The sequence below is a fragment of the Taeniopygia guttata genome, chromosome 5 (assembly GCF_048771995.1).
Source record: "Taeniopygia guttata chromosome 5, bTaeGut7.mat, whole genome shotgun sequence".
NCBI lineage: Eukaryota > Metazoa > Chordata > Aves > Passeriformes > Estrildidae > Taeniopygia > Taeniopygia guttata.
This window is the reverse complement of record NC_133030.1, coordinates 52,357,959-52,385,736: the sequence shown is the minus strand read 5'-3', so window position 1 is coordinate 52,385,736 and position 27,778 is coordinate 52,357,959. Positions and strand designations below refer to the sequence as shown.

The 27,778-nt window shown below is 45.8% G+C and overlaps 1 protein-coding gene across 8 annotated transcripts in view; it reads left to right on the top strand.

Moving 5' to 3' along the window:
* The first annotated feature begins 401 nt into the window (after positions 1-401).
* BCL11B (BCL11 transcription factor B) overlaps positions 402-27,778 on the top strand; it is a 98,192-nt gene continuing 70,815 nt past the window's right edge. For 2 of the 8 annotated variants that reach the window (XM_072930394.1, XM_030274953.4), the window contains exons 1-2: positions 622-1,928; positions 15,362-15,730. In XM_072930394.1, the coding sequence (XP_072786495.1) occupies positions 1,871-1,928; positions 15,362-15,730 (427 nt within the window). In that variant the 5' untranslated portion in view covers positions 622-1,870. Of the gene's footprint in view, positions 1,929-2,128; positions 2,183-3,863; positions 4,606-15,361; positions 15,731-27,778 lie in introns of those variants that run through there. The other 6 variants (XM_072930390.1, XM_012574317.5, XM_030274951.4 and 3 more) reach the window with 6 other exon arrangements.

Genomic DNA, 27,778 nt, shown 5'->3' with positions numbered 1-27,778 from the left:
GGGAGAGAGAAAACAATCTCTGGAGATGGGCCGGGAGAACGGAGGTAGAGGGGAGAAAGTTGGCTTCCAAGAATCTTCCAAGTTAGAAACGCACGCAGTTGTGGGCATTTACCTGCGTGTGAAATAGGAGGACAAGTGCACTGGGATGCAGCTTCTGGGAGCTCGGCGTCTCTCCGTTCGTGGCTGAGAATTAATTTCTCCAAGGAAAAATAGTCTCTGCCAGGATTTTAAGGGAAGGGGGGTTGGGGGGTGGGAGAAGGTCGGAGCGTGTGTGCGTGTGCGGATCGAGTGTGCGCGCGTGTCCCGCTACCATCGCACTTCGGGTAGGGAGAGAGGAGGGGGAAAAAATCCCTTTCCCCAGCCCACACAGATATTTGTGTTGTTGTAAAACTGTTTGAAAGAAATGCAGGGGGAACGCGCTCGCCGCCGAGGAGCTGCGGCGGTGCCTGGAGGGAAGGAAGAGCAACCCGCGACCCCTGGGGAGCCTCCGCTCCTGGGCAGGGACGGAGGGAGCAGGACCCAGCGCCGAGCCCGGGCGGCGGAGAGCGGCGGCCGCGATGAGCGGCGGCGAGGCGGCGGCACGGGCGGGCAGCGCGGCACGGGCAGGCAGCGCCGCCGCCGCCCCCCGCGGACCCCGGCACCCTCCCCCGGCCGAGCCGCCCCCGCCGCGGCCGGCGCCGGGCTCAGGAAGTTTGGCCGTGCGTGAGGATGCGGATTTATTCCTTCCCCCCTCTCTTTCCCTGGCCGCCGGCGCTCCGCGCACCGAAAGCGGCGCTGCACAAAGCCCGGAGCGGCGGCGAGCCCTGCGTGTGCCGTAGTTGGTGTGTGTGCGGTGTGTGTGCGTGTGCGGTGTGTGCGGTGTGTGCGAGTGGCGTTTCTTGTTCTCTTGCAGGGTACAATGTTAAAAAGCCACCGCTAGTCGCCCCCAGTGCTCCTACTCTCTGGGTCTTTTTGTCTCTAGTGCAGATTAAACGTCACGTCCGCACTTGAACTTGAATTTTATCCCATTGTACAGAGGCAGCCCCAGCCATAGAGAGACAGAGCGCTCCCAGAGAACCAGGACTCCGCCATCTTCACATTGCAATATATAATAGTAATAGCCAGCACCAGCCCAGCTGCACTGGGGGCTTCCTTCCTTCCAGTCCCAGTGCCAGGCGAGGGGGGAAGAGTGCAAAGTGGTGCAGGAGCACTGGCAATCCAAAAGCACCAGGGCAAAGCAGTGCCACTTGAACTGGGAAAGAGGAGACACAGTTTCGGCTACCCCTTTTAAAAAAATTCTCTCTGTATATCTACCCAGCAAGGGTCAATCTCTGAGAAACATTTTTTTTGGCGATTTTTTTTTTTTTGAGTGGGGGCTATCCCAATTCTAGTACTTTTCTTTTTTTTTTTTTTTATACAGTTTTTTTAAATTTTCTTTTTTTTCTTTTTTCCTTTTTTTTTTTTTTTTTTTTTTTTTTACCCTCTTGGTGGAAAAGCGAACTTGCCAATTTGCCAAGCACTCTGGAAAGAGGGAAAGAGAAAAGTGTCACTGGCGGTGCACATCCTCCTAAGTTCAAGAAGAGATCTGGAAGTCCAAGTGGCAGAAGCAGTGGAGAAAAGACAGTGTGTGAAAGAGAAAAAGAGCGAGAAAGAGCTTTTCCTGATGATGATGATGATGATTTTTAATTGAGAGGGAATCCCAACCAGTGCACCACAGCAGCAACAAAAAGGAGGCGGTTTTTTTTTCGTTTTTGATTTTTTTGAAAGAAGAACTCGATAAAGAAGAAGAAGAATAAAGAGGGGAAAAAAAGGAGGAGGAGGATCGGCCCCCCAGCACATCCCCCCAAACCAGTGCAGCTCTCCAGGCGATGCCAGTGTAAATGCCAGGGCAATGTCCCGTCGCAAGCAGGGAAACCCGCAGCACTTGTCACAAAGAGAGATTATCACACGTAAGTTTGAACTTGGAACCAGAACGAGCCGAAATCGAGAAGCAAAATTAGGGAAGGGGAGGAAGCGGTTGGGGAGGGGGGGCGCGTGTGGGGGGGAAACTCCAGGAGCAACCAAAGCTGGTAAATGACTTCAGAGAGAGGGAGAGGAGAAGGGAATTAAAGAGGGGAGGGGGGTGTGCGGCGGGGGGGATGGGCTGGGGGTGGAGGGGGGGAGAAGCCCGAAGTTTGCCGTGCGTTTTTGCAGCGGTGCGGAGGTGAGGCGGCCAGGCAGGCGGGAGGGCAGGCGGCGTGGAGCGGGGAAGGAGCTGCCGGCGGGCAGAGCGCGGCGTGGGGCGGCGCGGGGCTCTCCCGGGCAGCGGCTGCGTGTGCGGGGGGCGGCGGAGCGGGGCGCGCTGCTCCGGGCCGGGCCGGGCCACCCCGGGCCCCGCCGGGCCACCCCGCCGGGGCTCCGCCGCTCGCCCGCGGCCCCGCTCCTCGCTCCTTGCTCCGGGGGTAACACGGAGCGGTGGGAAAAGTTGGCCGAGAGCCCTTGCCTCGGCGTGACAGCCGCGGAGGGTGGGGGAAGGAGGATCAAGGTGGGCAGCAAGGGAGGGAGACGCGGAACGGCCGGGGGGACTTAGCGGGAAGCACATGGAGGCTGTGGGCCGGCGTAGCCCCCCGGCACCGGAGCGCGGGGCAGGTAGACGGCCAGCTGCGCCCTGCCCGCCCCAGGTGCATCGCCCGCGGGGGAAAAGAACTCTCCGAAGCGCGGGGCAAGGCAGGACCAGCTCGGCTGGGGCTAGAGGCAGGGCAGGGGCTGCCTAGGAGCCGGGTGCGGGCTGGAGTGCCTGTCGGTGGCGGGGGGCGCGAGGAAAGCCGAGGCGGGGACCGGGGATGGAGTGCACGAAATGCGGGTCGGGCAGCGGCACCGGCTCGCCTGCGGGGCAGGAGTGGAGGCAGCACTTTGCTGAAGCTCCCATTGTAAGTGAAAATACACACATATACTCCCTCCCGCCCCCCTTACGCCCCCCCCCCCCAAAAAAAAATAGGGAAGGAAAAAATAGAGGGGGGGAGGGAAAGAGGCATCCCCCCTCCCCCCAGCATCAGAATCCCCCTCCTCCCCGTTCCCACCCCTAAAGCTCCGGGAGAGGGACGAGTGCCTGCAGGCAGAGTAGGGGGCAGGTCCCCGAGCGGGCGCCCCACTCCGCCGCTCCGCCGCTCCCGGCCCCCGGGGCCCGTGCAGCGAGGCGGGGGGGAAATGTGGGGGCGCCTCCGGGGGCGTGCGGCCCCCAGCGCTCCCCGCTGCTCCGACACCTCCGGGGCACGGGGAAGGGGGAGGTCAGGGGGGGTCCCCATTTCCCTCCTATATAGCATAGGACGAGTTTGGGGGGTGGTAAAAAAAAATGCCCGGCACGCCGTGGCCCCGCACCCGACAAGCCCGGTCGGACCCCTGCCCCCCCCCCCCCCGCCCCGCAAAACGAGTCCGCAAGTTGTTGTGCTGCGGGGGGCGGCGGCTCGCACGGAGCCAGCCCGGGGCTGAGCCTGAGCCGCGGCGGATCCGAATATTTATGTTGAGATTTTAAAAAATTTAAATAAATAAATAAAATATTTCCCCGGCTTCTCTCCCCTCCCCTGAAAGCCAAGAATAGGAGCCATCTGCCAGGAGCATTTGGTGCTTGCGAGCTCCTCTCTTTCTTTGTTACCGGTGATAAATTTCTGTTTGTAAGATTTCCTTGGGACTCGAGATATATATGTCTATATAATTTTTCCACCTCCATTGGGATTTTCTTTTCATAGCGGAAGGCTGTTGGGGGACGGTTTGAGTTCCGAAATATAAATTTCTTTCGCCGTTTCTGTATTTTTTTTTTCATAGATATATATATATACATACACACACACACACACACATATATATATATACATATGCATTTTTATGTGCGTCTTTATTTTTCAAAAAGTACCCCTCACCCCACCTCCAGCCCATCAGCTGGTGGAACCTTGATAAAGATGCATCTGGGATTAATCTTTTTCTGGGGGGGTTGTTTTTAATTCATTGTTATTTTGGAACCAGATTTGCATCACCATAAAAGGTGGATTTCCCCCTTCCTCAACTCCCTCCCCTTCGTTAATTGCATTTTTGATTTTAACCATCCGGTTCGGAAAATGTCTTATCCTTTTTGTTGGTGCCTTTTTATTTTTCTCCCCTTTCAGTTTTTTAATTTTCTTTTTAAAAGAAAAAGCATCAACAGCCACCTAAATCTTCCAGTGTAATTTCTCCCACTTATTTTCTGTCTCACTTGCGAGGAGATGTGGGGTGTTGAAAGGGGGTGTGCGGAAAATCTGTTTTGTTGCGCACGTCTGAATTTGTTTCAATGGGTGAAACATTTATTTTCTCGTTGCTGTTGCTGCTGGGGAGGGGGGGGACGGGGTGGAGAAGAGAGTCAGGTAGGTTTGTTATTCCAATTTGATCTCCTTTTCCGATCGCTTTACTTGAAGATAAATAATGAGGCAGGAGAGTATTCAAAGGTGCCGAGGAGCTGCGTGTACAATGGGTTTAGCGGGAAGGCTGGGGGAGGAATGGAGAGCAGAGCTGTACGAGCTTCCCTCCCTCCCCTCTTGTATTTATCTATCTCTCCATCCTGAGGAAGCTGGCGGAGAAATCAGGCTGCATACTGAACAGTGGCAGAAAAAAATGAAGGTATCCAGGGGAGGAGGTGGTGGGAGGCGGGGGCGCGGGGGGAGCTGCGTCGGGCTGGGGTTGGGGCTGGGGAGCAGGAGCGCAGGATTGCAGCGCACAGGTCTAACCCTCAGCTGCAGGCGTGCAGGAGAGGGGGTCGCAGTCTCTGCACTCCTTGAGAAGTGTCATTCATGGGGGAAAAGCAGCCAGACAGTGTCCTCTCTAAAGGGGAGTTTGGAAAGTAGTGGGCAAACAGAATAGGAAACCAAAGCACTTACAACAAAATAGAGTCAATCCCAAGCCAAGACCCCAAAGCCAGGATGAATTGATATTGTTTTCAAAAATCTTGCTTTTATGTTGTGTTTAGCTTGGGCTTTTTCGCCCTGTCTCCCTTTTTGGCATCTGTAAGGGGAGTTGCATTTCAGGATGGATTGGAGGTCTCTGCCAGGCAAGGAAAGAGATGGGCAGAGAGATGGGGAGAGAGACAGACAGAGATGGGTTTTCTAACACTGTTCAGCTGGAGTTTATTTGGTTTCATCCACTTGGTGTTTGGATAAACGTTTAGATTCTGAGTGTAAGACAAACAAACTCAAAAAGGAGAGAAAGTGCAATGTAGTTGTGCTCCAGAGTTGCAGCATCTCATTAGCACAGTGGTCTTTAAGACTGCAAAACGGAGTGGCCTGCCTGTGTTTGTCAGGCTCACCCAGGCAGCCTTGTAACCGTGTATGTGCAGGACAAAAGAAAGAGGTGAAACACATGGTGAGAAAAAAGCATCTCTGGACCTTTCTTCACCACTGGTTGACAGAGCAAACTTGGTAGCCAAGCTCATTTAAATGGGTGGACAATGCAAAAGAACTGATTATGTATAGAAGAGGAGGCTGAAGTGTTGAGCTGCTCTGTGCAAAGAAATGTTATTTTGGTTTTGTTCAAATTGCTGATTTTCCAGCTTAAGATCTTCCATTTTTAACTTAAGGAATCTGTTTTCAAGCTAGCCCTGCATTTTGCATTTGAAGGAAATGTGAAAGGAAAGAGCATGTGAAAATCTCGCTGGTAGCAGTTTTGCAGAAGGCGGCAAAACCAGAACATTTCTGTAGAGCAGCAGCAAAGATTGAGAGGGAAAGGCACAGGAAAATCATACAATTCCAGGCAGAGAACCAGGTTTCCCAAGGCAGGTCTTCAGTACCTGGTCAACAGGTTTCCTAGGAAGAGCAATAATTTCCTGTATCACTTTGTTTTGTACGTAGTCATTAAAAATCATAACAAAAACCCCTATGATTTTTTGCATGTCAAAGTTTTGCAAATTGCTCCAAGGAGCTTCTCTTAAAATGCATTTAGATTTAGTGTAATTAACGTACTTTCCCTGCAGAACAAAACCCACACCAATGTAATCAACTCTAATACAAAGAGAATGTAAGCTGTGACTGAAGAATTAGAGAGGAAATTACTATTATTTTAAGGATGGATGACTTTTTCATAATACCTGCATGGCTGTGCACAGAAAAGCACAGCCTTTTAAAAGACATTACATGTGTTTACTTTAAATAGGACAGGGGAAAATAAAGGTTGCATGCCGTCGACTTCCAGGTTGTCTTTCATTTGAATATATTTGTATTGGGCTTAGATGATAAGTAAAAAAAATACTGACATATTTTCATAGTTTCTGTTCTTCAAAAATATTTTTTAAAACTGCTGTAGAGTGACTAGGTTGTGGCTGTGCGTTCTGTCCTTTTTGGTTGGTGTGTCCCGTGGCTTAAATAGATATACAGTGGGTGAGAAACCATTTTACAGTTTTTTTTTTCTGGTCGGCAGATGCAGAGCATATTTTGTCAGGCTTATTTAAATACTGAGAAATAATACTCTTCAAGATTTCACAAACTGGCTGCCTTTAACAGAAATGGTGAAAGCCCTTATTTTGCACAAAATGTGTATTTCTCTCCAGAACAAAGGGTAGTCTTGTGGCATATTTGGCAATAATTATGACTTAGAGAAGTGTGCGCTCGAAGTAGTGGGACAAATTTTTTGATATCATTTATAGACTCTGGTTGACTTCAGCTGCTCTTCCCAGGGCTGAGCTCGCTACGAGCAAACCTCTCCGCTTCCAAAACGCCTCGCACACGATATTAGCTCGTCTCCCGCATTTCCTACCTGCGTCTCTTTGCCCTTTGTGTTGTTTGTTGATGGAAAAGACTTTCCAAAATAAACTTCTCCGGCTGCCGGAGCCTGGCGGAGCCTGCCAGTGGCGGGGGTTGGCGACTAGGGGGAGCTCCCAGCCCGTGCGATGGCCGCGCCGCGGGACGCGCGGGATGCGCCGCGGAGCCCGGCCCGGCCCGCACCCTGCTCCGAACGCGCAAAGCTGGAGCATTGATTTTCTATATAGAGCTAGCCGAGAGAGGCTGACAGCGAGACAAATCTATTTTTAAGTAAATCGCCGCTGATTAATTGACTCGGGCGGACAGGAGTTTTAATTAGAATTAGTTTTTAACGGTGGTTTTTTGTTGTCAGCAGACAATGTTTAAATTCTCAGTTTGTTGTTGTCAGATAGTGATCGGGGGTGATGATACCTGCACGAGTGAGATCCTGCGTGGTGGGGAGTGGGGGGAACCTACGGAGATCTGTATGTTTGTTCCACTGGATGTGAAAACACAGAGTGAAGAAGCTGGAGTTGTAGGACAAGATGTGTGCAGCAACAAAGCAGACACACATGTACAGAAATTGGCTTCTATTACATATCAGAAAGCCGCATGTACTTCTGCAGAGAGGATTTGATATTAAATAGTTTAACATACTTTGAGCCTCAGGTCCTTAGATCAAACTATCTGTAGTTCCTACAAATGAAAATAAGCATTCTTTTTTTTTTTTTTTCCTAGAGAAATAAACACAAAATCACATCTGTCAGTAGAAGTTGCTGCCGAGCAGCTCACAGGTTTCTCCGACGGGCTCATGCTGTTCTCTGCTGCAGTCAGCTTGCGTGTCGTGGACAGACTTTAGCAGGACGCTTTCCTGCCCAAACGTATAATTTAGTGGTGTGCACACGGGAAGCTTTGGATATGTGTTTCATGCATCCTGAGAACTCCATCGAGTTGCAGCACTATTAACATAGCAGCAGCGTCTTCTTAGTTTTAGGGTGCAATATGTGCAAGGAGGTTATCCTGTGACAGGAAAGTGCGCTTTATTCTAACCTTCAAGAGAAGTAAATTAGGTCAGACAAAGGATCAGGGCTGTCATCAGCTGTACAAAAACCCTTCACTCTTGGGTAGAGAGGACCAGTAATTTATCTGATGATTTCTCTACTTCATTTAATGTTTGAATTGAGCTAGTTGGAAGCATATAGACAGCAGCCAGCTCATTTGACAGACCGGTAAGCTGAAGAGCACAGTGCCTGGCCCGTTGCTGATGCTAGTGTTGCACAGCCATGGGGAAAACCTTCCCTTCTCCCCTCCTAAAACCTCAGACTTCACTTACTGTGGCTTTCTTGCTATTGCATGATTGTTAACTTTTATCAGGAGAAACAGCTATCCCTCTCTCCTCCTCCCCTTCTTCTACCCACCAAGTGCACACACCCCCATGCTCCCCTTCCTCTAGCTCCCTCCTCTGCCTCCCACCTTCCCACTCCCTCAGGTCAAAGCCTGGTGGAAAAGCCTCCCTGCAGAGACCTGTTACCCCAAAATGGCTCTCAGCCTCCTTACCAGAGCATTTCCGACTCTTTGGTTGCACTTTGATTTCTCTAGGGTTTCAGTGCAGTTGTTGGTTGAATTTAGTCTCCCTTTGGTACCGTCCAGAGAAAGCATATGGAAAAATAAAGAGTGGCTGGGGTTTACCCACATGCTTTAAAGTTAGCAATTCCACTAAAGCACTTGGTGAAGCATCAGCATTGTCTGTAGACGGCTTTATAAGTATGTACCTTTTTAATGAGGGAGGGAAAAAGCATCAATAACTGCATGCATTGATAAATGCATGATTCATTCAGCTGCTTGTACTATAGCACCTTCCTCCTCTGTGTTTATTTACTTTTTTAAAATGTATCTGGGCAGGCTGCACACCATTTCTCGGCACTCAGCTGTAGCCTCAGAGGCTCCTGAACATCAGTTAAATTTTCTCGCTGTCTCTCCTCCTTCTCAAAAAGCTGTTGCTTGCTCAGTACTGTAGACCCTTGCTGGAGCTTTAAGTAGCAGCTTATTTCTTTGCCTTTTTTTTTTTTCCCTTTGCTTTTTCTACTTTTTTCTTTTTTTCTTTCAAAGGATATATAAAAAATGCCTAAAGCAGGCTATTTGAAAACAAATTAAAGTAGAGGGACACACTTCATGCATTGCAGGCACGCGCCAGTAGAAGGGGGTTAGAAGAATATAATCATTTTACTGGCAAAAGTGACACCAGATCGGGGATTTGATTAATGGTGCAGCATTCACAGGGACTTAGTTCTGTATTTTTGACATATGCAAGTCTTTTGTGTAGTTGCCTCAGTGCAAGAAATTCCGTTTTGTTTTTTTCCTGGAGCAGCTGATAATTTGTATGAGTGCTGGATATGCCCAAGGTACTTTCCAAAGACTAAGCACTAGACAGCACAGTACAAAAAAGGAATCCAAAGTTAAGGGAGAGGAAAAAAACATACTGGTTTACTTAACTTTTTTATGACCCCTTTTACTAAGCCACTGGAAGAAGCCATAAATTCGCTGAATGTTATAATGAGTATGCTTCAATGAAAGTAAAAAAAAAAAAAAAAGCTTAAGAAAATCGTATATGAGCAACAGTGTGCCATAAACAATTGAAAAATGCAGTCTCTTTTAAGTCAGATATTTAAGAAAAGAACAGATCTGTTGTGTGTTTAATACATGCTCAAAACTAATTACTTAATTTTGATCATGCCTTTTAAATCCTTGGGTAAGAATCTCTGCTTCCAGTATTCTTTTCTATGCCAGTTGAAAGCCTGTACCCAAATACCGCTCCTTCTCCTTTTGTGGCACCGAGCACTCCTTTCTCTCCTTGGTTGTCGTTTAGTTTTAAATAAAACAAATGTATTCACTGGGGAACAAAGAGTGCTTTTATATCACATCATCACATCCCGTTTTATCTGCAGAGATTTACAGCTTCTGCAGTCTATAGAAGAGCCCATACATTTTCTGCTTTCAAAAGCAGTAAATATTTTTTTTATGAATGTATAGTTTACTTAAGAGACACACTACTCTATTCCGTACCACTGTACATAGTTTCTGAAGAAATAACATCTGACAAGTGTTGGAGATTTGTGCAGATTCTTGGATATTCTTGTCTTTTGTCCTGTTTGGGTCCAGCGCGGTTATGATGTTGTTTCCCTTCTTCTTTTCTCTAAATCCTGATGTGTTGACCGGCTCTTTGTGGCAGCGCTTGGGCTTGTTCTGTCTCAGGTGTGTACAGAGGGTTAAACTGCTTTCTGAGACACTCGGCCTTCTGCAAAAGGAGCCTGAGGTGCCAGTGCTGCAGCGCAGTCCCTCACCTCGCATCCCCGGGGGTGCTGCAGCCTTGGAGCGCCGGGGTCACTTCTCGCCCGCTCCCCTCGCGGTGCCGGCTCCGTCCCGCCCGCCGGGCCCGGCACCTGCCGCGCTGCGCCGCCGGCACCAGCGCCGGGGGCTGCCCGGGCCCCCTCCGCGGCACGGAGGGGCACAGCCTCGCCCGCCGCTCCTCCGGCTGCCTTTGTGCGCTCCGCACATGCCGGAGAGTCCCTGGGAAAGCGAGGCGGACTGCCGTCCCCTGAGTTTTGGGGGCTTCTCCATCAAGTTGTCTTGTTTTGGCAAACTCGGTCTCAGACTTATATTTAGGGAAAATTTAAATGCCACAAACAGTTGCTTTGCAGCCTTCAGAAAAATTAAAAATTGTTGTCAGATAAGCGGTGCCTGGTACCGCTGAGTGTGATGCTGGTGCAATATGTAGGCTTAATCTCAGCTCTGCACCTTGTGGCCACAGGGAGCTGCTGGGATGCTCTGGAAGCCGGTTATTGATAAACTTCGACGGCGAAGAGCCGCGTTGCCCGCTTTGAGCAGCGTTAGTCTTTGTGCAGCAAGGATCCTGACACCGATCTCGGTGATAACCCAGCCAGAGAGCGTGCGATTCGAGCTACTTTCCGTTAAGCATGTTGATGTTGCAGTAAAAGTGACATGTGGGTGTTGATTGAAGGGACATAATTTTCAGGCCTGCTTTGGGCCAACACCCTGAAGAGCAAGTCAGTCCTTTGTGCTCACTCCTCAACTAGGCTGAGCTGTCTCTGCCTGTGCCTTCAAGACAGCAGTGACTGTGAGGAGAACAGTGCACTTGACGTGCTGCAGCACATTGCTAGGCAGTATCCCGTACCTGGCCACCAGGAACTGTGTCCCCATGGTGGACTCTGGGCTCCCCTAGCTTATCCCAGAAAAGGGTAGCCTCTGGAGTAGCCTGTGCCTTGTCTCCCAGGTGGACACAAGGGTGGGCAGAGGCTGTGGCAGGGTGCCAGGGCAGGCAGGGCACTCGGCAGCACCTCTGCAGTGAAGCCACTGTCACCACCCCGTTATTGATTTGTGCAGAGAGTAGCCACGGGGGGGAAGTTTCACACACAACACTTTGGCCCAACACCAAAACATTTCCTCTGCCCCCTTTGACTCATTTTGATACTGTAGAACAAGAAAAATAAGGCAAAGAATAGGTTGGCAACTTCTAGATCCTTTTTTACCCTGGTTCTGCAGAGCAATGAAAAGACAAGAAAATAAATGATTGCTGTCTGGACCCGGCCTCACCCAAACTCTGTGAACAAGCATCTGTCCTTTAAAGCTTTGGAAATGACTTTTAGCAAAGCAGTCTTTTCCACTATTAGTGGGTAAGATTTTGAGACAACTGACAGGCAGAAAGTAGTTAGCATTTGCATTCACTTTATTACTGGGCATGAGAGCATTGTTTGCATGGGGCACATATGCTCTAATGATGTCACCACACTGGAGTAGGAGTGCTGGTGGCTTTGTGACAGTGTCTTAATGCAATTAAGGGGTTTGTCCACTGTATTTTGGTGTGGTTGACAGCCAGAGACCTTGGAGATGCTGCTTAGAGTCCAGTCAGCAAGTGTAATGCTTTTTTTTGAGTAAAGCAAATAATTTAGATTGTCCGGTTGCCTTAATTTCACAAAGCCATCCTATAACAACTGTGTCACTCATGTCCCCAAAGATCGCCCATTGCCAACTCACTGTGCTCCCTAGACAGGCAATGCCAAAGCAATCCTCTGTGTAGGAATCTCTGGATATAGGGAAAATACTGGGCACACCTTAACACGCCTGAAAGAACCAGGGCACGAGTCCTGGCTGGAAATAACTAATTTGCTTTTTTTTTTTTACTTTTCCCATGTAAGCGACATGAGATGTTTTCCCTTCTCCTATTTTGTGTGGCCTAATTTCTTCTTCTTAAAAATATAAATTAATTTAAAATAAATACTTGTGAAGAAATACCTTCTTACCTCTAAACCCATCTACCAACAATAGCAATAAAACCACAGAGTTAAATTCAAATAATGTGAAGCGACTCATTTTAAACCCACAGACACAAGCAGAGTCAGAACTTTAGATTGAGACTGGCCTAAATTGCCCCACTGGTATTAAAGGGCTCCTTAAACAGCCTAAGATCTTGGCTGTTGTATTAACCAGGCATGACCCAATGCGTTATGGGCTGGACTTGCAGGCTTTTTTCTTTTTCCCTTTGTGGGTTTTAAATCTCTCCTGTAATGTTACTTGAATGTAGGTTTTTAATGGCTTAATTGAGTTGTCAATAGGAAGCCTTTTCTTTCTTGTGTTTTTTTTTTTTTTTATTCTGAGTAAAAATAAATAAATGCAAATTGACATGGATAAAATGCATTTGAAGATCTATTCAGTATTTTGTTTTTCATTCTTTTATGTCTGTTTTCCATGTTGTGAATAAGGGGATGTAATATTGCTTTTGCATTGTTGGGTGAATAGCTGGTCTCATGATTGATGATTTATTAAGCTCAAATCAGAAATAGAGTTGAGTAAAAAAAAATCTTTTAATAGTTTGAAACCAAATTACTACTGATCACGAGGGCTCGGCGTACCAAGAAAACGAAAAGCTGATTTTTGGTGATGTGACGACTGCCAAAATATGAAGGAATACCAGATGTTATTTTAAAAAAGTGCCATTGCAGAGTCCTTGGAAAGAGAGAGTGATCGAGTGTAAGCGAATAGGCATATGTGGATTTAACTAATATTCAAATGAAGTGCAGAACTGAAAAGAAAGAATTCGTAACAGTTTAGCTGTTCAAACCTCCTTCATGTTTCCACAGATGCCTGGTCAGGACCCTTATCAATCGCAGCAATTTTGCTATGTTTTCTGAAGAGCACAGTCGAAATCACAGGCAAAAAAAATATAAATCCTCACATCAAAAAGATAATAAAGTTGAGATCTGTGCTCTTCTTTATATTTGTTACATATATATAAATGCCAAAATGCAGCCTTTGTAATTTAAGACACAGACTTTAATCAAAAGGCTTTGCAGGAATGTTCGTGAAACTAGTAACAAGCATTTTTCCCTCGTGCCATCTTTTATTCTTACGACCCTTGGTTCAGTGCTTGTTTTCGTGTTGTCTTTTCCAGCTCTTTGTCCCATCTCCCACTTGTGTATCTTCGTGCCTGTGTGTGCCTCTCTGTACAGTTTTTTTAAATATTTTGACACACTCTTCCCCCTTAATAGGAATTCTGGCTACAAATTGCGTGCAAGTTTCTAAAAGACCCTTTTCACAGTCCTTTTCTTTTGGCTCTAAAATGATGTATATATAATTGGTAATTAAAGGTGCAAGCTCTCTTCAATATAAACAATATTGCTGAATGTTAGATCATTAAGGGGAGCTGCAACACTAAATAATTACCTTTTGCATCGTGACACACTGTTTGCGGGTATCCGCTGCCTTCCCTGCAGTGTCTTTTCAGCACAGGGTTATAGTCACATTTCACTATGGCAAGGAGACATCTTTTCATGATATAAATTGCTGAATTAATTGCTTAGTATTGTCTTCAAACTCCTTTTAAACCTAGATTAAGAGGAAAACGGTAATTAATGATTTTCAGAATGAGTGAGTTGGGAAGCATAAGCCTTCTCGTGCCCATCGTTGGCTCCAGCAGGATGGTCCATGCCTGGGCATTTCTCTGGGGTCCCTGTCCTTTTCTGCTGTTGCTGTCGCTGCTGCCGCCGCTCTCTGCTTTGCTTTTAGAGAGCTCTGATGCAACTTGTAATACAGCTGGTAGATCTGCTGATCAGTTATTTATTCTGGAAGGCAAAAATGGGAGTGATTCTTTTTCTAAACTACCTTTTTTCGAGGCTTAACCATTTTTGTTGCCAGGCAATGCATTCCACCTTCTACCTCGTGCCCCTTTTCTATGTGTTTCTTGTTTTATTTTTATGGGTTTTTTTTGCAATTGCTGTGGGTGCGACAAAAATCCTTTTGTTTTCAGAATGGAGAAGCGTCCAGGTCTGAATCATAACATCTGTCTATCACAGTCCTACTTCTTTGAGATATTTGTGTTACTTACTTTCCCCAGGAAATCCAGGAGGAAACTAATAGAGAACATTTTTCCTCCTATTCCTTTAATCCTGATTCGATTAGAGGTCTCAGTCACTGATTTACATACTGTTAGTTCCTCTGTTTTGTTCAGCCTAAATCCTATAGTCCTTGCAGAGGCAAACCAGCCTTAGGCAAAAGACAGTGGAAATTTTGCCTAAGTAAAGTCCAAGGTTTGTATGATTTGGCAGTTACATGTCAGAACAAGAGAAAACAAACATAAAACCATGTTTTGCCCAGAAATGGATTGTCATCCACAATTATTTAATAGTGTAAAAATTATCTTCTAAATACTGATTTAAAACATATTGTGTTTTATTAATTGTGAAATGAGAAGTTGCATATTTTCTAGAAACTTATTCAGGTCAACCAGAAATTCGTTCCCAGTCTTTGGGGGTAAAGGTAGGAAATTCAACACGTCTGTGGACAAGATTTAAACAAAAAAACTTTTATTAGCCTATATAGCAATGACAGGGTTTTTGGCATTGGAAAAATAGAGTGGAATATTTCAAACTCAGCCAATATTCCAGTATGTTAAATAAGTGCTTCATTCCCTTTCCTACTGTACACAATTTTGAAATGCCTTAACTGCTCATGAGACCATAGTCTGCTTATGTTAGTCTTGCAAGCAGTTTTTTGTAATTTCTGCTAATGGGTGGTCATTTAATCTTGCCGGCAACTCTGTAATGGGACAAGGTGGTACTAATTTTGTATGTCACGGGGAGCCCAGTCCTGCTAGCTTGGTGCATAAAAGCTTTCACTCTCTCCCTGAAAAAGAAGGAAAGACTTGGGTGCACAAGCTTTGCTGGATGGGGCCTTGGCCAGATGGCTGGGAGACGCGGAGGGAATGAGAAGGTGGGATAAAAAGAGAGGAACTATTTCAGAATGTGACTCGGGGCTCGAACGCTTGCAAAATGGCTCTTTGCTGATATCCTTGTAGTGCTGGCAGCAGTGGGAAGGAGCTGTCAAGAAAGCTATGCCAGGTCAGCCTTTCCATTTTGTTTCAGGCAGGCTTGGTTGCAAAATATATTGAAATCATTCTGGGAGAGCGGAAAAGCTGAAAAATAAAAGAAAGATCTAATCAGGCTTGGCTCCTTTGAGGGGGGTGGGGGGAGGCTGGGCCTCTGGTGATGCATCCTTCCGAGTCTGTGAACGCTCAAAGCAATCTCTTTCTCTTTTCCCCTTGTCCCTTTCCTCCCTTTCTCCTTGTCCATGCAAAGCAGAGGCTGACCATGTGGAACCGGCACTGGCCGACGAGGACGAGGGCCTGGCAATAGCAGACCCAGGCGGCATCAGCATCGCCGCAGGCGGGACAGACCCCGACTTGTTAACCTGCGGACAGTGTCAGATGAACTTCCCACTGGGAGACATCTTGGTTTTTATAGAGCACAAGAGAAAACAGTGCAATGGCACTGGTGGTGTCTGCTATGAAAAGAGCATGGATAAGAGCAGCCCTCCCCCCTCCTCACGCGCCGAGCTCAGGAAAGTGTCAGAGCCAGTGGAAATCGGGATCCAAGTCACACCCGATGAAGAAGACCGTCTTCTCACGCCTACAAAAGGAATTTGCCCCAAGCAGGAGAACATTGCAGGTACAGCACGTTTTACACTCAATCAACTTGCCTAGGTAATCTTTTAACTAGAGTCCTCTAGAAAGTGCCATGAAACAGGCTTCAGCAACACGTCTTTATAGGAGCCATCCATCTGGAGGATTCTCACGGCTCTGCAGGGCTGTCCATCTCCTGTTTAATTCTTTGTAGCTATCTGTGCAGGGCCAGCTGCTGGAGAAAGGGGCCTCTCAGGAAGCTGGGAGAGCTAAGGGGCAGTCTGTACATCTGGGAAAAAACAGACAATTTGGGTCAGAAAACATTTCAGGAGCATCCTTAAGCAAGTAGCAGTGGCAGAGGGATAAGGTATTTTGGTGAGGTGCCCAGTTCAGTCCTGTTCCCCATACCCTTTGTCACATGCAGACTCACTGGGAAGGGCTGCATCCTAGGAAAAATCCTCTTCCCACTGACTGGTAGTGGGAAGAAGACTTTTTTTTGTGAGGGCTAAAGCAGGGTTTCATTAAATCCTTCATTTTTCATTCCCTGGGGTAGATGTCAGCTTCCTGGCCTGCACTGTTGCCTGTGCTGCCTGTTCTGGGTGTCCTTAAATGGCTTGGGTTGGGTGGGTAACACCTCCACTCTCATGCACACCCCAAAGAGACCTTCTGAATAAGGACACAAGAGCACAGGCTGGCCTGGGTGAGCAAATTGCAGGCATTTCTTTTTCTAAAACTTTCACATGTGGTGAAGTTAACATTCATTCAGTGGACCTCCCCCGCTCAGACGCGGGCAGGGAGGTGATGATTATCCACCTAGGTGAGGTGGTACGCAGTGGTTCCTGCAGAGTGCCTGGCATGGGGTTGCTTCCATCAAGCAGGGTGTTTTTCCCCTCTGCAGTGGTGAAAGGATGACTCTCCTCCCTGCTAGTGAGTGGGGGTTTTATGTTACACAGCAGGATCTCCCCTCAAAAAGGCCTTTTTTGTTCAAACTGACTGTATCCCATACAGAAGACCAGTGACAATCTGCCTTTGCTGCCACTATTCCGATTTATCTAGGAATTGTCCTATGGGATTAGATCTGACAGTCCAGGATCCTAGCTGTGGTAGAGATGCTCCCATGAGGGGATCCCCAGAAGGCAGGTGAGCAGCTCCTATCCTTACAACTGAAGCTTAAGAGATTTCTGCCTTTAGTGTTGGAGGTGTCTGAGCCAGTTCCCAGCATCTCTGACAGGCTTGGGCATCACATCAGTGAGGATGTGGGCTTTAAAATGCTGCAGTCTTCAGTCCTCCTGTCTTTTACAACAGGGCATACAACGATTATTGACTACACTGTTCTCTTCTGAGAGTATTTTTTTGGGTGCAGCCATCACCCTGACATGGGGTAGCGCTAGGAGCATTAGCTGTGGCAGGCCTGTGCTGTAGCATTGGAAACAAACCTACTGTAAGACCTGACCCCATCTTTTCCTCATCCTTTTTCAGCTTTCCTCATCCTTTTGCAGTTGTGAATACGTTTCTTGGTAGATATGACTACATCATGGCGTAGCAGATTTGAGGGCTAGATTTCCTTTCCATTTGGTAGGAGCAGAAGGGAAGTATTTAGGACCTTCCCTAGTCTGCTGAAGGCTGCCTGAGTGGTGCTGAGCACTCCTAACAGCTGGTGATCTCTGTGCAAGCTGATGGCACTCAGCCCCTTGTGGAGGGTGTGCAGTGCTTAGTAAGGCTGGTTTAGGAGAGCTCTGCTGCAGTTGCAGTCCAGAGCTCATCTCTTACTTATCTTTGCCCAAGTTCAGTCCATAGTACCTCAGTGGTTACTCCCAGAGCAGCAGGTGCTGTCCCATCCCAGCTTCCGGGGGTCAGCAAAAACATAACCAAAGCTTGTGCCATTCAGAAAATCTGCTGGGATAGGAGGTCATGAAGGAGATGTTCACATGTGGAAAAGGCATAAAAAAAATTAAAAGCCAATCTGGAGCACCTAATCTCTTTCAGACTAAACTGAATATCAAATGAAAAATATGTAGGAAAGATTTTGAATTGAGAAAAATAAAAGGGTTTATCATTTGATTGGCATTTTCTCAGCAGTGCATGGAGATAGGGACATCCACTAAACAGTGCTGTAATAATACTTTCTCAATTAGGAGCACAGCTCTGAGATAAAAAGGTGCAGTGTCCTTCCATATTTTTTTTTACTAGCAGCGGATAGTTTTCAATAGTAGGATAAAAGCCTCACATTACAGCCATGGAGGGTAGCCATGAAAAACCCACAGAAGTCATTCACTGGAAAGGCTTTAGTGGGATATACCAAACCCCTTATTTATATTTCAATAGAAAGGCTTTCTGCATTAGCCAAGAAAATCAGAATCTGCATTTAACATTAAAGGTATTTCCCAGTGAGCGGCTGTAGAGCATTGTTGTTAGATTTGTTAAAAAAAGAGACTAAATACGATTTCATAAAAGGGAAACTTAATCTCTAAGGCAGCTTTCTCCTACCCTGCCACCCCCTCCCTTTATTTTTTTATTTTTTTTGTAATAATGCAACAGCCTACAGTATTTTTACTTTATATGTGACGAAAGATATTCTTAGCCTTTCTGTACTGCAACAGGAAGAATGAATTTCTTTATTCCACCAAGAAATATGTAAAATAATCCCTTAGAAGTATGGGGAGATATGTTTGTTCAAAGCATTTAAAATGTTATTTTAATCAAAGGCACAAAACACTCTACATGCTGTGTCAGCTAAAGGAGACCATTACATTTTAACAGCAAATCATGTTCTTTTTTCCCCTCCTAGCCAGCCCCCCCCTTTGAAACTAACTTTTTTTTTATTAAATAAAAAGGCGAAAAAGATTAAAGAATAAAAAAAAAACTTCAGTGGCTCAAATGTATAAAGTAATTTAATATGGTGGAAGCATTAATTATTTTAGCTTAATTGAATTCTGAGGACTGCAGTAGTTGCATTTTTGTAGACAAGCTCTGTTTATTATTTCTTTGTGTAGATTAACAGTAAAGGAAACATAGATAACTTTCAGTTATTTATTGTAAAATAAATGTGTCAATTCATGTGTAAAGCAAGCTGTTCAAAGATAATTGAGTCTTTATATTTGAAGAGGGAAACCAGAAATCACCCACTCGCCACTCCGGCTCCCTGAAATATGCTGCCACCACTGCTGTCCTCGAAGAGGTTTCAGCTTCTCTCCTTGATCTTGTGTTACTTTTGCAGACCTTCTTATTTGGTCAGAATGATTTATAAAGCCTTCTGTGGTGTGACTAAGCCACCAGACCTTACAGCTCCCCATGGCTGAATGCTCTGAGGGTACGTCAAGTGCTGCCATTGTCCCTCTCGTAGCTCTGGGTGTGAAGGATATTGGGATACAGAAACTGCGCTGAGTATTCATCCTGGCACAGGGTGTCTGAGGTCTTTATTCCTCTCTTTTTTTTACTTTCTTGGTAGCTCTTCTTGCCCCAGTCACTGAATACCTCTTGACCACACAACAGACCTTCTGCTGCTTTGAGGGACGCGTTGAGGCAGAACTCAGGAGCCCACGAGAATTTTTATGCATGTAGCACAAATCTCTGACAGACATTTCTATATTCCAGTGGAAACAAAGGCAACTTTGTCTCTGCAATCAGCTTTTAAAGATCTTCTGATAATGAAATCTGTCATCTTTCCCTGACTGGTAACTTGCAAATCCAAGTTTTCAAGGTGTTTTCATTTAGTTACCACCGTCCGTAAGATCTGTGGTAGCATGTTAGCTGGCACTGGAAGGATGTGACTTGCTTAGGAGCAGTCTGCCCTGTAAAGGTTTTTTTTTTCTGTTTTTCAAATTGGCTGACCTGTTTGAAAATCAGTTTTGCCTCTTGTATAGAGGGTGTGATAGTATCGAAGAGATGTACCAGATTGTTGCACAGCAAAACATAACCAGGCCAATGAGTTGGCAAGCAGTTATTGGTCACTGCTTCTTTTATTTCACTGCTGGCAGGTATTTTGGAAAAAAATAGACCACTGCTGTATTTTATACCCCTTTTTATCTTTCATATTTATCAGATCTTGGGCATAACCAGGTGACCTGTCCTGGCTGAAGAATGACCTGGAAAGGTGCCCCCACTGTCGTTTCACTGATGGTATCTCATCTCTTCCCCATGGCCCTGTGGTCTGTTTGCTAGCAGGATTATCTGAAAGTACCCAAGTTAAAAAAAAAAAAAAAAGTACCAATCAGCTTGATTTTAATGCTGAGTGATTTCACAGAAGCCCAGCAAAGAGGAGGGAGCTTCTGTGGAGCAGGCACCACTTGGACCAGACCTCCAGATTCACTGGCAGGTCTGCACCTTCAGGCCAGCAGACCTTCACAAACATATAACTACAGCAGCAGCAGAGGTTCACTAAGATGGTGAGCTAATTTTTGCAAAGATAGTGCTAGGAAAGGGTTGATTGGAATTCCTCATTCATCCTGTCACGGCCACCAGTGCTGGGCTCCATACATTGTACTACATGTGCATCATGAAAAAAGGCTCCCTGTCAGAGGCAGGATTTAACTGCAACCCCTGCTCCATGAATGTTCATTTCAGGCTTTTGAATGGTAAAACTGCCAGTGAGACAAACTAAATAACTCGCATGTGCTGGAAGCCAGAGATAAACACCGCTGCAGGTTGCCATGAAATGGGCTATTTGATATATTTAGAATTGTTATTTTTCTCCAAATTAAGATTAGTTAAATCCATGTGTGTTGTGTGAGTGACTGTTAACTCAATGGCATGGATTATCCTTTTTTCAAATCTTGACAGCTAATTATTATTGCTGCCTACCCTGAGACATTCTCTTACAATGTACCATTATGGACCCGTGCACCCATATTTAACTGCAGGACTCAGACAGCCGTCGTGATGCCTTCACACGTGAGGGGAGGGAAAGGCAAGCTGAAACAACCCAAGGACTGTGACAGTGACATCAGACAGGTTGGGAAGAGGTGTTCTGAAGCTGAGCTGGCACAGGGCTTGGTGGCTGTCCCCTTCCCAAGGCTGTCATGGTACCAGGTGCTGCTACCAGAACCTCCCTGGGGTAATGGGTCTTGCAGAAGTGACTTGTAAAAGCAAGGCCAGGAGAAAACAGTATGTGAAGAAAAAGAGGCTTCTAGAAGTATGTGGTGACAGTGCCTGAGAAACTCAGCTGCAATCCTTTTCATGAGGCTTTTCCAGGCTTGTTTCTTCCCTTGAATCTGCTAGGGTTTTCCTGAGTGCAGAGGAGTTACCTGGTCACCTCCTCCTACTCCTTTGCTGCTTCAGCAGGTATTTAGCAAGTTCTGCTAATTGGTGTTGCTGAACAGTAAGGGGAGGACCCATGACACAAGGAAGGTGTCAACTGACAGTGCCCTGAGAGTGGGTTAATGAGCAAGTTTCCAGCCCCTGGGACCTTGTTGAGGTCCTTGCTGGGGTGTGGAGAGAAAAACAAGCAGGGTGATCTCACACAGAGCCCTGCTTGCACCTGCTTGGATGGGGGTGGAGGGCATGCTTAGGGAGCTTGGCTCTGCTCTGGGGACAGGGCACCCGCAGCCCACAGGAGCAGCCTGCACTGGCAGCTGCCCTCCCTGGGTTTGCTGAGGCTTCAAGCTTGAACAAGGGCTGCTGAAATGTTGATGGCTTAAAGTTTTAAGGCTGCTGGTAGAGGTCAGCATGGGGCTCTCCAAGGAACGTGACTGTGCCCCTGTGGGAGATCCTAAGAGAGGGCAGTGTGGAGGGTGCCTGTCAGCACGCCACCCCCAGGGCTGCAACCACAGGGCGATGGTTCCAGTGTCTCTCACCAAGGCGGCAGCACAGACCCTGCTAACCCCAGCAAGAGTTAAAGGTGAGAAACCTGCCAGTTACAAAACGCTTCCTTCCCCTTGTTTGAACTCCACCACACCCTGGGGCCCCACTCCAACACCCTCTGCTGAGACCCAGCCCGAGGCCACCAACCACCCTCTCCCTGCTGCCACCTCAGCTTGTCCCAGTTGTGTCCTGCCCAGGGTCTGGCCTTGCCAGGCACCAAGGCTTTCCTGGCATCTGCCAGTAACGAGTGAAATTAATCACACCGAGTTTTAAAAGCAGATTAAAAAAAAAAAATACTGAGCATATTATGCCCTTGATTCTCCCTGCTGATCTTAGGTTTTTGTTTTGTTCTTCTCACCATCCTGTTTTTCAGAGTTACCTTCTATGCCCTGTATGTGGTTAGCAGGATTCCTACAAGGCTGCAGGAATGGTGGGGGTACAGTTTACCCCGCTGTGCCCCTGTTTCGTGTGGGATAATTCCCCTGAAACCAGCAGGACCATGCTGGATTGACTGGGTGGCACAAATGAGACCTGCCCCTGAGTGCATGGTGTGCCATACTGAGAAACAGGAGCTTGCTGCTGTTATTTTTCCCTCTCTAATCTCTCCTAGCCTTAGTCATCTTCAGTTTTATGAGTGACAGTGCTGGGTAAAACCTTTTCGACAGAAGTGCCATTTTACGGGCTGATGAGAGGGGATTTAAGAAGGTCATTCAGTACACACATCCAGTCTTCTTGCTCTGGGGTGCATGCCTGTGAGGAGGCACTCTTTAAGAGCAAAACTTGCTTGTTTGTACCATGTTGGCACTGCTGTTAGCCTCTTTTAATTCAATGAAAGAACTCTGGACTTACTCAGAGTTAGAACCCACTAACAATGTCACCCAACAAAGCAGCTTTTTGCCTTTATTTAATTTCTTTTGTGAAATTACTTGGGTCATGTGTCCAGAAACCATATGCATATCTGGTTATTATTAACTATGGAAAGATTGGTAGATTTTCATAGGCAACAGTGACAGTGGATGGTGAAAAGGCACTGTTCAGCCAGCCATGACTCATTTTTCATGACAACTTTGTGAGCAACTTTTAAGAGCAAAGTAAAAGTAGTGCCCAACCAGCTTGTGGACTGCTTTGGCATTTGTGTGGATGCAACAAATAGCAATATGCTTGTGCTTGTTGGAGTGTTGACTGCAAGAAAGAATTTGTATGTGTTTGCAGGGGAATTTTGGACTGGGATGTAGCTAAAGGAAAGCTGGATGTGTGGAAGTACTGTAAAAGAGAAAAGCTCTCTCTGATGACATTCTTCTCCAATGGTGGATAAATACTTAAAGGCACAGAAATGGTTCCTTTGCTTGAGCAGGACAGAAGTGTTGCTGTAGCATGAGGTTGCCTCCCTTCATGTGTTTTCCATAGATTGTTTTTCTTTCTCAGCCAGTGTTTGAACTGTGCTGCCTATACACACAGTGACCAAATCAGCTGTGACATAAAGGTTGAACCTTTCTAGGTTTTTTCTGAGATTGGAACATTTTTCTATCATAACTGGAGAAAAAAAACCAACCCTGTGAAGTAATCATACTTTTTGTACAAGAAAGGCTTGGATTTCTATGTCATGTCACATAACTTCAAAGGGCACAGATCTGGGGCTGACTTTCAGCACTGGCTCTGGTGGCCGAGTGGGGAGATGGGAGCCCAAAGGGTAAGAAATAGAGGAGAGAGGCCAGGCATAGAAATAAAACCATGTTTCTCAGCAGAAAATCCTAGAAGCCAGGAGAAACTGGGTAACCTTTGTCTTGGGAGACCTGTGTGCTCTTATTGGAGAATAAGACCATCCTTTTCCGCATGGTTTCTTTTCCCCATTCCCTCCCACCCTCCAAATGGTAATTGATGGGCTGTGCAGTAGAAATGTTATAAAAAAAAAAGAAGAAAAACTGGGTGGGTGGGGTATCTAGGGATTTGGTGTCTAAGCTCAGGAGTTAAGCCGGAAATCCCAGAGATGTAATGAAAACAAAACGGACTTTTCACTCGCGCTGTGGCATTCTGGCAGTGAGAACGCTTTCGTGAGCCAATGTTTTCATTGTAGGTTTTCTCGAGAGAAGTAGTGGAAATGAATCGTTAACCCCTTAACAGGAATGAATGTGGCTGCTGCAGTGAGGAGAGGAGAGCCTTCTTGGCTCCTAGTTGCTGTGTTGCAGAGCTGGGGCATGTGTGTCTGTTTGTGTGTAGTGGGGAAGGTGGGGTAGATACTGCTTGTAAGGAGTTTAATAACGTTAATGGCAGATGTGAAGTGGTTACTTAGTGGTTGTTGTTTTTTTCTCTTTGCATGTACGCCTTTGCAGAAAGATTCGAGTGTGATCAGCACAAACCGCTGTTAAGCCAACAGCTCTTAAACTCTCTTCTTCTTCTGGCGTTTGGTAGCATATTTCTTGAGCGGGAAAGGGGGGACACTGCTCACTGGTCCCTCGGCAGATTCATAAAAGCTGCAGATGGAAAAGACCTACCAAGTAGAAGATCCCAGTTTTCTTGGAAAGTGGAAGTACAGGATGTGTTTCTGTAGCAGGCATGCTACGTATATAACTTTAAATGTCCAGCAGTCTTGGATGGCGTGCAGCCTCACAGGAGTCAGCCTCTTCTTTAAAATTAGGGGAGTTTGGAGAGAAAGAGAGCTGGGAGTGATTAATCTAATTTACCTTAACAGCCACTTTTGGTGACAAGATCTTGTATCCTTGTCCTTCATATTGTGATTAGTCTGCATCTTATTTCACTATTTTATTTCACATTTTGATCACCGCTGGTACTTACCCTATTTCTCTCTCCATTCTCACATTAGGGTATTTTATCTGCATATATTCTTTCAAGAGGCACAGAGCATCAGCCCCTCTGCTCTAGCTAAAGAGCATCTCATCTACCTTTTAGCATCTTGGAAGAGCAATTAAAATCATTATAGACCTTCTTCCAGCTGTCCTAGATTCTCCAGTCCAGCCCTTGCATGCAGGTTGTGGGGCTCTTGGTGCTGTGCAGACTTTGGATGTAATTGCATAGCTGCTGCAAAGGGCTGTGTCTCTGCAGCTGACCTTGCTCAGCGCATCTGGCCTCTGAATAGATGTTTGCCTTCTTTCTTCCCACTTTGACAGCTCCCCCCTCTGCACTCCAGCCCCTCACTCTGCTGCAGCCCGCTCCTTGTCTCTCATGCTGGGAAAGCGCGGCGGCAGCAAGATATTTGTGGCTGAAACTGCCTTGGCAGTGAGGAGAGCTTGAGGAAAGCATCAGTTCTCCTGCACACTCCTGTTTGGAGAGGGGAAAAATAAGAAAGGATGCTGTTGAATAAATGATGGTTCTACATGTTTTTTATACCCCACTGATTTTGTAATGGTCATTTAAACAAGGTGGAGTGGTGGGGGAGGAGAGAACAAGATGAGACTGCAGACAAGGATTAAACAGCCCTCTTCCCTTTTTAAGACATTTATTATTTTTAGAGTCAAACCTGTAGTCAGCTAATGTAACTGTAAAAGTCTTCTTTGAATTATTGCCGAGGTGCTCTGAAGTCTTCTATTAGAGCTGATGTACTCATGGGCAGACAAAATCCAAATTTGAACTTAGCACCTACTTGTTTTATTTTCCTTATTAAACCAACTTCTGTTTCAGTTTTTCCTTTCAAGACCCTTTCAAACTTTTTGTTTCTCGTTTTCTAGACTACCCTATTACTAGCTCATAAAAAGAGTTAGAAACTGAAGGGAAGTTTCCTGAGCAAGAAGGAATTTTTTTCCTTCTGTTTTTTTTTTTTCTTCCCCCTATGTCTTGGCCTGGAGCCAACCTGTCTTTCAACAAGTAGAGAGCCATTCCAAGTTGAAATTTATAGAGCAGAGTCCAGGTTCAAGGGCTGAAGCCCGCCAACAGCTCCAGTCTCTTTGTTACTGATTAATTCTGCAAGCAGTTCAGCTGGTTTGCTCACTTCTGCCCGCTCTTCACAGCACCGCAGCGCTTCCGAGCCGCCTGCCGCTGCTTTGCCCTCCCCTGCTTTTCAGCAGGGCTTCATTGTATAGCATCCCCCCCAAATGTATTTTAACCCCATGCAGTTCAAGCTGCAGTGAGTTGACTTTTTGGCAAAAATTGTAAAACATCCTTTCGCTCTTTCTGCCGTTTCTTTTTTTTCTTTTCTTTTTTTTTTTTTTTTTTTTCCCTGACAGCTGATTTTAAATGTCTGGAGCTTCCCATTTCACTTCAGCTCATATTAATGATTGCTTCTTGGCATCGGTTGGAACCCAAGTTCCCAGGTTTTAATTAGTTTACTCAAATGCACACAGTGGAGCAAAATAGTTTCTTTCAGCTTTACCTGCAAAGGATGTTTCCTGTCTCAGCAAGGGGGGTTTTCCTTGTGGAGGGATTTGAAAGGCAGAAGTTTTCAAGTGGTCTCAATATGAGGCCCCACAGGAGCAAGTGTGGGAGGTGAGGGGGAGAAGGACCAGAAAGAGAAAAAGAGAGAGAGAAAAAAACCAAACAAAAAGCTAAACCAAAATAGATTTTGGGAAAGTACCTTGAAATGAAGATGGTCCCAATCCTGCAACAAATTGGATGTTAAAGCACAACCTTATTGACGTCAATGGGGGTTTTGCCATTGGCTTGGGTGCAGGCTGGATTCCATCCTTAGCTGCACCGAGCTGTAGGTACGCCAACGGCCCTCTGCACTCAGCGGGATTACTGATGTGCAGAAAGTTAAGCATGTCTGTAAGCGTTGGCAGGATTAAGATCTGTGCTGGTATTTTCAGACCAAGTGAAATGCATGTGGGAGTTTTTTAAAGAAGAAAGTGCATGGGAGTTTTAAAAAAGGGAGAATATAGCAGAGCCTGCCATTTTTAAGTGCCTTGGGGAAAAACCTGCATTGCTATTAAAAATATCGGAGGACTAATGTGTTACTAATTGTGACACAATTAACTTCTTAAAAGTATTTGATTGTGAGTCCCAAGAAAATAAAAAGATGGAGATGAACAGCTAGAAATTCAGGCTTGTGTTTCAGTTAAAACATTTCTTTTCTATTAACTAGAAATAAAAGCAAGCCTAGAGGTTCACTTTGCCATGCATCTCAGTTGCTTTGTTCCTAGAAGTCTACTTTTTAGTGGGTTATTTAAAGAATTAAAAAAACAACAAGGAAAAGAAGCTCAAACACAGTAGCTGTCTGAGACCCCTGTATGTGGCTTTACCACACAGCTCTTAAATTCTTGTTTAAACATTTCTCAAGAGCTGTTTCTTGGGAAGTAAAAATGTGTGCTGTTTGTCTCTAGCAGATTAAAAGTTTACCTTTAATGTGACAGCTTCTCAAATCTAGTGTCGGAAACATGCCTCTATTTTATGGTATTATGAAACAGGTCTGGAACAGAAACAACATATTTAAGTAAGAGGGAATGAGATAGAATTTGTGGGTTTCTTTCTTTAATCGTTTATAACCAGAAACCTTTTCTCTGTCTGTCTCTGAAACTTTTGTTCATACAAGTGGCCAGCACATGTAAACCACACTTTGAAATTTAACAGTTAACCTTAAAAAATATTAAGTTCAGCAAAATGGCGTGGTTTTTTTTTTTTTTTTTTTGTAATCTACAGACAGCTCTTTGTAATTATCTGGCAGAGGAATCTAAAGTTGGTTGTTTTTTTTTTCTCCAATACATTTGTAATTTTAGCAGTAGAAGACTGAAGCACACCCGAGCTCTAAGAAGGCTCTTTCACATCTGCCTCTGCCTGTGTGCCGATTCCCTGGGGTCCCATTTATAACAATCTAACAAGATAGAATCTGCCTTTGAGTATCAGTAAATATGGCTAAAGATCACAAAACTGTACTCATAATTGTTCAAGACTAAAAGGCAGAATATAGTGTTTGATTAATATTTATGGTATGGGGCCTTTTCACAAAAAGGAATTTAAAACTTTAAGCCCCCAAAACTCCCTAAAAAACCCCTGAACCCCCACTCCAGCTCCCAGACTCTGCTGAAGGATGTTATCCATTGTGCCAAGTTCATCATTTAATATGATGCACATTATTTTTGATTTTGAAGCTGATTGAGGATTCCTGGTTGGGGCTGATTCTCCAGTGGGATGCACAGGATGGTTTTCTTTTAGCAGTGCTAGTGCACAGGAGCAAAAAACATTTTTACTGGCCACAGAAGCACCCATCATTTCAGGGGGACTTTGAAAATGCATTGTCTTGGACTGGCTTCATACTTACTATGTCTGCTCTGTGGGTAAGGAAAAGCATCCCCAATCCTTAATGCTCCCTATCTGACAATTAACATTCATTAGAAATAATTCTGCAAAG